This window comes from Chinchilla lanigera, unplaced genomic scaffold, assembly GCF_000276665.1.
Source record: "Chinchilla lanigera isolate Chin_1 unplaced genomic scaffold, ChiLan1.0 scaffold00050, whole genome shotgun sequence".
NCBI lineage: Eukaryota > Metazoa > Chordata > Mammalia > Rodentia > Chinchillidae > Chinchilla > Chinchilla lanigera.
Window position 1 is genome coordinate 11,164,898 of NW_004955451.1, and position 12,229 is coordinate 11,177,126.

Sequence of the window (12,229 nt, forward strand, 5' to 3'; positions counted from 1 at the left end):
AGACCAGGCCGCAGCGGGAGTTTCCATCCGGGTCACCCAGAGAGAACTGGACCAACAGCTTCTCCAGGTCCGACCTGGAGCATTTCTAGGTTGGGTCAGTCCGTCCTGCTTGAGGCGCCAGGACACTGGCGTGGGTCTGGGGGATTGGATGGGAAGGAAAGCAGCGCTGAGGGACAGGAAGAGGTTCGGCCTTTGGAGTGGAGGCTGCGCCCTGGCATGGCCAGGGCAGGATCGATGTGAATCAATATTAATTGATGACGCTGCCTGTGACGGAGGTGATGGAGCCGGGGCTGGAAATAGGACGCCTGTCTCTGCCATGGCTGCAGCTAATTGGGCTCATTTCTCACCCTGGGCAGCTCAGCCCTGCCTGGGCCCTGGTAGCATCTTTATCAGCTCAGCCTGCACTCGGATGACTTGCACACAAGCCTCCCACACTTCCAGCCCAGAGGGTCCTCCTGATGTCCCGCAGGACACACAGTCAGTTTATCTGGCTTTCTGGGGAAGGGTCTGATGGGGAGAGAAGCCTACCAGCTGCTAATCTATAACCCAGGGACCCCTCCCGCCAACCATCCCATCAGCCACACGACAGGGACTCAGACCTAGGGGGGCTCCCTGGGGAACCTCCCAGACCCCCACAGCGGGGAGCAGAGGGAAGAAGCATCCCACCCCGCCGGGAGGTCGGGCTGCCGGGGGGTTACCTCTGCCTGGAAGCCCTCCACCAGAATGGCGACAAGCAGATTAAAGAGCACATAGTTGCCGAAGGTCATGAGGGCGATGAAGTAAAGGGCGGCCCAGGACGACGTGGAGGCCATGCCGTTGTACAGGACTTTATTCCAGTCCTCCTGGGTCAGGATCTGAGGGCAGGAGACACGAGTCAGGGCCTTCACGGGGCGTCCAGCGGCTCCTGCTCACCCCCTGCCCTGCGATCCTTGAACCTGAAAGACGGTGACGATGGCCCAGAGCAGGGAGTCAAAATTCTTCCGGTCTGGCAGCGTGTCCCCGTCCCGCTCAGATGCAAACTTGCAGCCGAACAGATGCATACCCAGGATGCTGAAGACACAGGGAGCCAGGGACAGGGTCAGGTCCGGGCACGCCCCGCCCCCACCTTCCTGACCGGCCCCTGGGGGCCGCTCCCCGCCCACCTGAAGATGAAGATGAAGAGCATGAGCAGCATGCAGAAGGTGGCCACGTTGTCCATGGTCTTCATGAGCACCACGAGCTGCCGCTGCAGCGCCGGCAGGAAGCGCACCAGCTTCAGCACCCGCATCAGGCGGAAGGTCCGCAGCACCGACAGGCCGCCCCCCTGCTGGCCCACGATCTCCCACACGCTGTGGGGGGCAGGCAGCCTGAGCCCCTGCCCTCCACCTGCCCTCCCCTTCGGAGGACCCAGCACCTGAGGGCTAGGACCTTGCAAGAGAAGGAATGGGGGTGGGCCCTGGGGTCCAGGAGAGGGCCCAGGGGGCAGCCCAGCCTGCAGCTACCCCCCGGGAGGGCCAGAGATCAGCCCCCGCAGCAGGCAACCCTCTCCCTAAATCCGGCCAATGCAACTGCATTGAGCTATGGAATATTTGTTTTGCTGTCTTCTAATGAAATCTAAAGCCAGTTCCACAAAGCAATAAAGCATTTCTCCTGGCCCCAGGCCTCGGGGGCTGGAACACTTTCTTAAGGTCTTGGAAACCCCAAAGCAAGTTGCCGGTGTCTGTGTTGGTTTCCAAGCACTTTGCAAATGGGGACAGCTGGCTGGGCCTCCCTCTCCCTCCAACTCCTCACCTACTGGGTAGAGTTGGGGACAAGAGGTAGAGGTGAAGAGAGGAGGCTGGAGAGGGGCCTGGCCGATTCCGCAAGAGCCAGGCGGGGCTGAGCAGTGGAACAGGGTCAGGCTACAGAGAGGCCCGCCCCTCGGGGAGTGGTGGCCCGTGGGCCCTCAGACTCCTGTGCCCCGCACACCGGGCCGCATGGCCCCTCTTAGCAAGAGCCGCGGGGGCAGCCATACCTGATGACAACGATGACGCCATCGAAGATGTTGTAGGGATTCTTGATGTAACCAAAGGGGCCATACACGAGCAGCTTCAGCAGCATCTCCAGGGCAAAGAGGCTGGTGAAGACGATGTTGCTGATTTCCAGGGCGTTGGTGAGCTCCTCGGGCTGGAGGGCAGCAGGGCGTGAAGCAGCAGGCTCCTCCCTGACCCCACATCCCAGTTCCCCTCCGAACATGGGCCCCAGGGAGAGGAGGAGCAAGAACAGCAACCTCGGCGGATGGATCATGCGCTCAGGGAAGCCCCCTGCAGCCACTCCCCACGGCCAACTCTCAGGTCCTGGGGCCACAGGCTCACCGAGGGCCCGTGTGTGGGTTCTGCTCTACTTCCGCTGAGTAGAGCATCCTGTCCTGTGCTGTCACACCAGCGCGGGGGCAGGGGCCAGCAGGGCAATGGTGCTGACCAACATCAGAGGGCCATAGCGAAGCTTCCCGTGCACACCCAGTCACGTGGCCCCGCACAGGCACACAGCCACACAGCTCCACACTACTCCATGGGCCTGGCAGGCGTGCTCTGGATGGTTGTTGGCTGTGCTCACAGCCTAGACACACACAGGCAAACAGGAACACACGCCCGGCCATGCACGTACTCCCACAGGCAGGGAAAGACCCCAGCAGGAGGAATCACCTGCAGCCTCAGCCTGAGCCCAGAAAGCCTGGGATAAGTCTCAGTCACTCCCGTCACTCACTCTGTGACCTTCAGCATGATTCCCAACCTCTCTGTAAGACACGGGAGCTAATTCCTTTTACGCACCTACCCAGGGTCTGGGACTGGGACCAAGGGCACATCCCAGAGAGGCCCTCAGAAGAACAAATGACGAACCCCATCGCATCTGCTGTTCAGCTCGCTGGTCCCCTCCCTTTCAGCAGGAATCGCCTCCTGTATGTCTACAACGCGCCAGCGTTAGAGGAGCCATGCAAACGTGGCAGCCACACGCCAGCCTCCCTGGAGCTGGTGTCTAGCTGAAAACACGTTATGCACACACTCCCCAGCTGAAAAACCACAGGGGACTTAGACTCTGCCTCACTGCCAAGACAAACGATCCAGGAAGTAAACCAGGGAGTTCAGGGGAGAGAAAGCAGGTAAGGGTGCACACACTGGGAAGGGCTTAGTCGGGAGGCAGCGCTTGAGCCTCGAAGGGTGAGTGGGTCTCCCCAAGGGATGGGAAGGACACATGGGAGCAGGAGCATGGCTCTGGCTGGGGGTGGTGGCTGAGGACTGGGATGCAGGCCCAATGGAGCCCCCAGCCCACCGGACTGGTGAAAGATAGACCCAAAGCCCAAAGTCCAGAGTAGCTGCTAAGCAGAAATAGCCAACTGAGGCCCTGGTTCTATGTGACACCTCCTCCTGCGTACCCAGCTGCCTCATCTGGCTGCCCAAACATGGCGCAAGGACGGGGGTGTGGCCAAATGTATCCTAGCGGCCTCATCTGTGTGACCAGCCTGGGAGGGAGGTGAGGAGGGTAGAAGAAAGGGGGTTCTCACTGGCAGATGAGGGGGTGCTCCCCCACTTGGGGGAGCACGGTATGCATGGACTTCTTTCCCAAGGCAGGGTAAGGGCCAGCAGGGGAGCAGATGACCAGAGGGCAGGAGTGGCGGGGAGCTGGTGGGGCACGAGGCCCAGTGTTCTGGCAGATCTCAAGCAAATCTTTGCTCCATAGACTGTGCGTGGAAGCAGGAGCAGACGCTGCCACCTGACCTAGTTAACGGGGTCACAGAGGCAGGACCTTCACCCTCCAGTGTGAGCATGGTGCAGGAGGCGGGGAAGCAGCCACTGTCAGTATTCACGAAGCCCGGGGCTTAGGCCCCTCCTGGCAAAGTGGACCCCGCACTCTGCACCCCGAAGTCCAGTCTGCCAGGGAGTGATGGTCAGCGATGCCATCTCCCAGTCACCCTCTACCTGCCCAGGTTCCACCTTGGACTGGACACGGATGATAAGCACAGAGCACACAAGAGTGGGGCATCACCCCATACCACCCCCACAGCAGCCCTCCTCATGTTACAGGTGAGCAGGAGCGCCAAGAATGGCAGGTGACAGGGCAGGAGAGCCCGGGACTGGGTGCCATCCCCCATCACAGGGTGACCCCAACAACATTAGCCTGTCAGGACTCAGACCCAAGCTGCAGCCACCACAGAGGACTTCTGAACCCAGACAAATGGATGGACTGAGCACATATTTTCTCATGTAGATAAAATTATATTTCAAGTCAACTAAGACGCATCCAGAAAGAACAGGTTGATGTGAACACACAGCTGAGGCCCACCTACAATGGGTGGATTTTATGTCATGTGAATTATACAGGTTGAGCATGTCTGATCTGAAAATCCGAAGACCAAAATGCTCCAAAATCCAAAACTGTTTTGAAGGCCGATCAGAGGCCACAAGTGGAAAATTCCACCTCATCTCCTGTGATGGGTCACAGTCAAAATCCAGGTACACTACAAATAGTCCATAAATTACCTTCAGGGGATACATGCAGGAGGGTAAGAGATACAAATGAGCTTTGTGTTTGGACATGGGCCCCACCCCCTATGACACCCCCTTCTGTATGTGTAAATAGTCCCAAATCCATAACACTTCCGGAACCAAGCATTTTGCTTTTTTGCTCTTGTTTTCTGAAGCGTGGAGGATCAAACCCAAGACCCTGTGCATGCTAGGCAACCGCTCTACCACGAAGCTACAGAACCCAAGCCATGGTGCCAAGCATTCTGAGTGAGACATGCTCAATCTGTTCTTCAAAAAGCCTACCAAAAATAAAAATTAATAAAACTTTTTTTTTTTAAATAGCTGAAGGCACCACAGCTTTGGCTATGTCGCTATTCCATGGGTGCAATCCAAAAGGGCAAAGTCTGAGCATATGTGGAGAGACTGTTCTCATCCTGCCCTGATGTCCTCCGGAAAGCCCCCCGCTAGGCACACGCACACCTTGCTCACCTGCACACCCACCAGCGGCTCGCCGAGAAAAGCTGTACAGGGCGCCCCTTGAGGCCAGCACCATTGGTGCCTGAGCAGGGAGCCAGCAAAGTCGGAGGCACCCGCCCCAGCCTGCCATGCAGACCTGGAGAAGCAGCGGAGCCTGACACAGCAGAAGGGGGCCTGGGTACCATCTCCTCTTTCCTGCACACCCACTTGGGGACCTCTTCTTTCAGGGCCCAGGATTCCCCTACACCAGTGATCCAGGGGGGGAAAAGAAAACACCCTTCCCCCAGGTAGCCAGTCCAAGTCACTAAATCAGAGGCTGGGAATGTTTTGCCAACGCAGGACAGGACACAGAGACACAATCTTAGCAACACAGTGGCCCCAGGGACTGCAGCCATAATTACGGCCACTGCCGCGTGGAAGGGCAGAGGCGGACAGAGGCGGACAGAGGCGGAGCAAGTTTCAGCTCGCACCACCGCAGCTCCGCTTGGCTCAAAGGACACTGAGCCAGGAGTGAAATCTCCCGGGATTTAACTTCCTCCCTGCTCACAACCTCGGAGGGGAGGACCTGGGCCTCCAAAATGCCTGGGGGGAAACTGAGGCTTCAAAGGCGTGGAACTTGATGGAGGTCACATGGCTCCCTAGAAAGCCACACAGTCTCTCTTGCACTTTCCTTTGCATCTCTGCCTTTGAAGCCCTTCCCACAATGCTGTCCCCAGTATGCACCCAGAGAAAGCCCAAAAGCCCATTGGGCAGTTCCAGCCTCCCTTCCCTACATCCCCAGACCCAGGCATCTTTTCCAGGGTCTCAGCTGCATCTGTACTGCTCTGCACAGATGTCAAGCCCCAGTGGAGACTGGGGTGAGTAGAGGTTGGCAGCCTGAGCTTCTGCACCAAGAGACCCTGGCCTCTTCTCCAGGCTGAGGCTCCCTAACCCTGTGCACGCCACCCCAAGCTGTCACCTTGCGGCAGCTGTGGTCCCAGGTAAGCGGCCTGGTCCTGCTGAGCCCCAGGACTCCTCGAAACCCACAGCATTGCCTCCAACTACCCTTTAAAGTGCCTTCTGCATGCAGAACACGCATGATGCCAAGGTGGGACAGGACCTGAAGACAGGAGGCCTTCATCTGAGACTTTCCACCTGTGTGACCTTGGGCAAGTCCCTAGTGTCTTGGTTTCCATGTCTCCTGTGTTAGTGTCTTGTGTGCTAAGTAGAGGGGCACCACCGTAGGAAGCTGCGAGACCTTAACCCCAGCAAAAGCTCCTAGCCCTGGGCCAAGCACGGGTGGCCCTGCGGGCACAGACAGCTGAAGCTGGCCTCGCAGTGTGGCGGCACAGAGTACCTTGGAGCTGCAGCTCCTCTCGGGCAAAGCCAGGACTTTCTGAGAGGGAGCTCAGACCCCGCTGAGGGCATGGGGAAGGGGTGGAGGAGGCTGCAGTGGAGGCATACAGGAAGGAATGTGTAGGGCGTCCGCAGAACTGAGAGCCACACATTTGCCTGACTGGAGGGCGGAAAGGGCTGCGCAGGAGAAGGCTGCAGGGTGGGCATGGCCAGGCGGGCAGGGCTTGATCCTGATTTAGGCTGGACCTGTCTGTCCACAGCATTGCCATTGAGGCTTTTGCGGGGGCAGGGCGGGATGTGCAAATTGGTGTATTAAGAAGATTAATCTGGCTGCAGTGGTGGATGCCTGCGGATGGCTTGGAGGGGAGAAACGAGATCAATTAGGGGTACTGCAGCAGTCCAGGCGGGAGGCCGGAGAGCTGGCCTGGCAGCCTGAGACGTGTCTTCCGCAGGGAAGGCATGAGGGGGTGGACAAGCCCAGCCCGGCAGGAGCTGATGGGGGGTTGGCACAGGTCACCCAAGTCCCATCCCAGTCACCATCTCTCAGCTCCCTCCTGCTCCCCAATTCCCACTCCTTGGCTCCCCTCCTTTCTGCTTCTGATGGTCCTGCCTGCTGCTCCAGAGCTGGGACAGGGGTCACTGAGTCAGGGGGACATCGCAAGTCAGTCATCTGCGTGGCAGGAGGGTCCCAGGGAATGGCATATTCCTCCAGCACCACATGCCCACTGCACCCTGAGGGGTATCCCTGTGTCTCTGCCACCCTTGAGGTCCCCAAAGGCTCCCCTAGTGAACACACAGGCCAGGAAGCCACAGCCCACCCAGGTCCCTGCTCCTTAACTCTGGAGCTGCCACCCTGCCTCTCATCCACCCAATCTCTGGCCTAGAGCCCCAGGTGGACCCTAAGGCTGCCCGGTGTCGCAGACTTTAGAGGCACCTGGCCCAGGGGAAGCCCCTGCCTGCTGCCTCTGTGCTACGGGTCCGGAATTGCTGAGTGCAGCTGGAGAGTCACGAAGGAGGCCATGCTGACTGGCCAGGTGGCACCTGCCGGGTGGCCCCAGGGCTGCTGTATGCCTCCACTCACAGCCCACTGCCCCACCCTTATTTCTGTCCGCCTTGAGCTGTGCTCGACCATCCACGTGCCCATCCTGGCCTCCTGCTTCAGGGTTCTCATTTTCCTTCCGCCCTAGAGGCGAGCCGCCCCTCACACCTTCACTGGGACCTGATCACTGTCCTCTGGGCTCCTGGCCTGGTCCATCCCACACCAACAACTCTCCAGCCCTCACCAGGCCTCCTCCTGGTGGATGCCTGGCACCACCCAGCCTGTGCCAGCCCCTCCGGCCTCACGCCTGGCCTCCTCTGGCTTTCCTGGCCCCGCGCGGCCAGGTCCTGGCGCCCTGTCTCCGTCTCTACCTCCTTCTCTGCCAACATTCCGCAGAGTTCGGTCTGGCCCCCTCCCTCCCGTCAGCTCCCTTCAGCATCACCCCCACTCCAGCTCTCCAGCTGTCACTGGGGTGTAGACGACACTAAACAATCTCTCTCCAAGCCACTGGCTCCTCATCCAGGGAGCGGACGCCTGCTTGATCTCCCTCCCTCTCCCTCCCGGCATGGCCCACAGCCATCTCAAACTCAGCGCCTCCAAAACAAATCCTCTCATCTCGTTCCCCCACCTGCTCCTTCCCCCTACTCTTGAACCTTGGGGTTGTCTAGGATTCGTGCCCGTCTTTCACTCCTGGCAGTCAGGTGCCCAGGCCCACAGACAGGCTAGTGGAACTGTCCCCCCACCTCACCCTCACAGCCCCAACGTGGGGCCCTCAGTGCCTCTGACTGAGCAACAGAAATAGCCTCGCGGCTCCTCCCCCACCTGGCCCGCACCTGCTGGGGGCTCTGGCATCCTTCAGCAGCCCTGGCCTGGACTCCTGTCACCCCTGCTCAGGCATGTCGCCGTCCTGTGCCACCCGGTGCATTTCCCAGCCAGGCTGCTAGTGTCCCCTCGGCCGTCCTCCCAGACCTCTCCACCCTTAACTCCAGCTGTCATCCTACCCATACTCCCAGGCCCTTCCTAAAAGCCACCTCCTTGCTGGGCATGGCGATACATCTTTGTCATCCCAGCTACTTGGGAGGCAGAGGCAGAAAGACTGCAAGTTCAAGTCCAGCCTGGGAAGGCCTTAGCAAGACCTTGTTCCCAAATAAATTATTGAAAAGGGCTGAGGATGTGGCTCAATGGTAGAGCATTTGCCTAGCACGTGCAAGGCCGGAGTTCAAAGCCCAGCACTGCAAACAATAACAAAAAAGAATAAATAAAAAAAGGTGCCTCCTTTGCAAAAGCTTTCAAGTCCTTTGTCTGGGTATAAGCGCCCCTGCTTGTCCCCCAAAGTGTCCCTCATTGGCACTGGGCATGAATTGTCCATGAGACAGAAGGACTTTCCCACTAGAACCCAGGTTCTGGGGTGCCCTAGCTCTGCCCTGGCCCTGAAATTCCGGTGCTGTCTTCTAGCATGTGTTCCCGTGTGGACCTTGGGAAGCGGGGGGCACCATCTCTCAAACAGCACCCTTCCCGCCTCCACCCCTATTCACCCCACAAAGGGTGCGGGGAGGTCAGCTAGCAAAGAACTGTCTTGCAAAGCCTCGCTTGTTCCCCAGCCCCAGCTCCTTTTCCTGGAGGCCAAGGGACAGGCTTAGGGGGAGGTGTCCATAAACCCTTGCACCTAAAGGCGACAGCTGTGGTGCCTGCACGTTCTGTGAGGAGATAGTTCCCCAGCTTTCAGGAGACTCACACAGCAGTCTGACTCCTTTCAAAAGTTGAGACCAGCCCATCTGCCCCACCCCCACCCGCAGCTTCCCGCACTGGGAACAGCCGAGCTACTCACTTATAAATAGAAACCCTCTCTGGACATGTATCTGGAGTGACAAGATGGGCCCGGAGTCTGAGTGCCACTCACAATCGTCCCCTGCCCTGTCCTCCTCCGGCCTGCAAGGCCATCCACCCAGCTCCTTCTGTTGCTCTTCCCCTCGGTTCCTGTCCCCACGGGCTGTCATCTTTCTTCTGCAGTGTGAGGTTAGCACCCGCACCCCCACTGGGACTCGGAGCCAGGAGGGAATGACTAGGAGGCACCTTGTGTCCCCAAGACCCTGTCCTGCAGGGTCTTCCCGCGCCTCCCACCACAGCCTGGCCCAGTGCAGCCCCAGGTGGGAGCCAGGATCCACAACCACCTCCTTCCTGGACTCCCACAGCCTGCTGGATACCGTGTCAGGATGGCCCCCCAAATCCCCTCAAGCCCCGAGCGCCCACCCCAGGCAGAAGCTTGACGGTCATCCTTGTCCCCTGCCCACAGAGAGCCAGCGGGTGCTGAGTCCTGCAGACTCAGCCTCCTGACAGCCTTCCCAGCCGCTCCTCTCCATCTCCAGGACAAAAAACAACAGAAAACCCAGCATGAACTGCCTGCATGCCCGCAGTAGCCTCATTCGCAGCCCGCTGCCCCCCACTGTGTCCGTCCCCACAGCCACCCCACGCATGACTTCCAGGGGCCCTTTGAGAAGGCACCAACCTGGTCACACCGCTGACCCGCCTAAAGCTTTGCTGAGAGCCTATGAACTTCAACATCACGCCCAACTCCTTCCTATCTTCTCGGGATCTGGCCCCATCGCATCACCTGTCCATCCCAGCTCCACCCAAGCCCACACACATCCTGAATGCCTGCGCTGAATTTGGGTGTCTGCCTCTGGGCCCCCCATGCCTGCCTGGCTCCCATAGTGCCCACCCTTCAGGCTCAGCTCGGTGTGCATCTTCCCCCAACTTCACATTCAGGGACACGATGACGGCTTGAGCTATGGTAGGAGCGCACTTCTACCATATAAATTGGAGAACTCTAAAAGTGAGATCTGAGCTGGCCATGGCGGGGCACACCTACAATCCCAGCGTGCAGGAGGCTGAGGAAGGAAGATTGCCACAAGTTCGAGGCCAGCTCTCAACGGCATAGTGCAACCCTGTCTCAAAAAGACAAAAAAAAAAATTGTTTGGGTGTTTCGAGGGCTGGATATTAAACATTTCTCCGCACACCACTGCTCAGGCCCAACTGTGACACACAGTACATGTGGGATGGATGGATAGATGGATGGATGGGTGGGTGGGTGGACAGATGAATGGATGGATGATGGATGGGTGAATGGATGGGTGGAAGGGTAGGCAGATGGATGGGTGGAGAGATGGATGGGTAGGTGGATGGATGGATGCAAGGATAGATGGGTGGATGGATGGATAATTCACCAAGTCAGAGCTCCATGTACTGCCCCCTGGAGACTGGGGCAACATTCCTTTTCTACGTCAGTTCACATACTTCCTGAGCTGGGATTTTTTCTCTAAGTGTCCTGTGTCCTTGTGCCTCTGTGCACATCAATCCTGCCAGTTCTCCGCCCGCTGGTGCTTGAGGGGTACAAGAAGCAAGAGAGAGTGGAGGGCACGGGGCCGGCCTTGGGGAGGAGGGACTATGACAAAATGCTGCTCCCCAGTCAAGAGGAGGGAGGAGAAGGGGCCGGGGGTCACCATCCCAGGCAAAAAAGCTGACAAGCAGAGGTAAGAGCGAAGAGGACAGGGCCCTCCAGGGAAAGAGGACTGGGGCTCCAGGACTGTGGCCACCCCTTCTCTAGGGCTCCCCAGTCTAATCAATAGCAGGATTGGTGGACGCCATTGGCTCATTAAGAGCGCCGCAGGGAAAGCGGGTGCGTCAGGGCCCCTGCTCCCCTCCTTGGCAGTGCCCCCCTCAGAGCGCCGCCCACTTCACGGCATCCAGGTCTCGTCCCCATCTTCAGCTCCCTTGTCTCCCCAGTGTCCCGCCTCCATCTGTCTCTGAGCCCTGTCTCCAGCTCTCCCTCCACTCCCGGTCTCCCTGTCTCTGTCCTCTCCGTCCTCCTCCCCTGGGCCTCCATCTTGCCCTCTGTCTCCCCACCTGAGCTCTGTTGGCATCCCCGTCTCTCAGCCCCACGACACTGCCTCCCTGGCACCCCCTCCAGCCTGCTCAGGGGCCCAGATGGTGAAATATTCATGCCGCAGTGCTCTAAGCATAGGGCCATGGCAGCTTCTGGGGCGTCTTATCTTCCCAGCTCGCTGAGGACTCTCCCTCGCCCCACGGGGCCCTCAGCAAGCCAGTCCTGGAGTCACCTCCCCTGCGGCAGATACTGAGAGAGGCCTCCCTGCCACAAGGGCTTGGGGGAGCTGCGGGCTGTCCCCCCTTTCCTCAGGAACTCAGCAAGGAGATGCTACAGGCACCCCAACTGATGGCTTTTATTTCCTCTCCAAAGGGGCGTCCTTCTTGATGTCTAACTGAAAGCCCTCTTGCTGTGGCTTCATCTGTCCTAGGTCTGTGTGACTCAGCTTCTTCCTAGAGCCATCAAGGCCTCCACCAGCAGCACTGGCTGGGCAGGGACAGCTGGGTGCACCTCCTGGGGAAGAGGGGAGGGCACTGAGGAGCTGCCCCCTGCAGGGAGGGGACCTGACTAAGGTAGGAAGGAAGTTGTGGTTCAGGCTTGGGGTGGGGGCACGGTCACAGGAGGTTAGGGGCTGCCACTACCTGGGTCCCAGGAGAAAACACTGTCCCACCTTCCCCCACCCACCTGGCAGCACAGAGCACCTCTCCCCGGGAGGCTGGCAGAGCTGGCATGTGCTGCACACCCACGCCCCACGCAGCCCAGACACAACACGCCCACCGCAGGGCCACGAGAGCCCACCTGCTGGCTCTGCAGCCGGTGTCCTGCCCCCTGCCTCGCTGCCTCCACGGGGAAGGAGGGGGGAGGGCTGCTGGGTGCCGGGCTGCGGAGGCAAGAGGGAGGGGTGCCCACGTGATGGTATGGCAACCGGGAGGGCAGCGTGGGTAGGAACTGAGCACGCACCACCCGACAGCAGCAGAGGTCCACAGGGCAGGCAGAGGGCTTCAGAGCATCTT

At 59.3% G+C, this 12,229-nt stretch overlaps 1 protein-coding gene across 24 annotated transcripts in view; it reads right to left on the bottom strand.

Moving 5' to 3' along the window:
* The window catches only part of Cacna1g (calcium channel, voltage-dependent, T type, alpha 1G subunit), a 57,437-nt gene that overhangs the window by 28,013 nt on the left and 17,195 nt on the right, over positions 1-12,229 (bottom strand). For all 24 annotated transcript variants that reach the window (XM_005394154.2, XM_013519074.1, XM_005394149.2 and 21 more), the window contains exons 10-13: positions 1,994-2,145; positions 1,143-1,328; positions 936-1,050; positions 699-854 (exon numbers count right to left, since the gene is read on the bottom strand). In XM_005394154.2, coding sequence (XP_005394211.1) covers positions 699-854; positions 936-1,050; positions 1,143-1,328; positions 1,994-2,145 — 609 coding nt within the window. The remainder of the gene's footprint in view (positions 1-698; positions 855-935; positions 1,051-1,142; positions 1,329-1,993; positions 2,146-12,229) is intronic.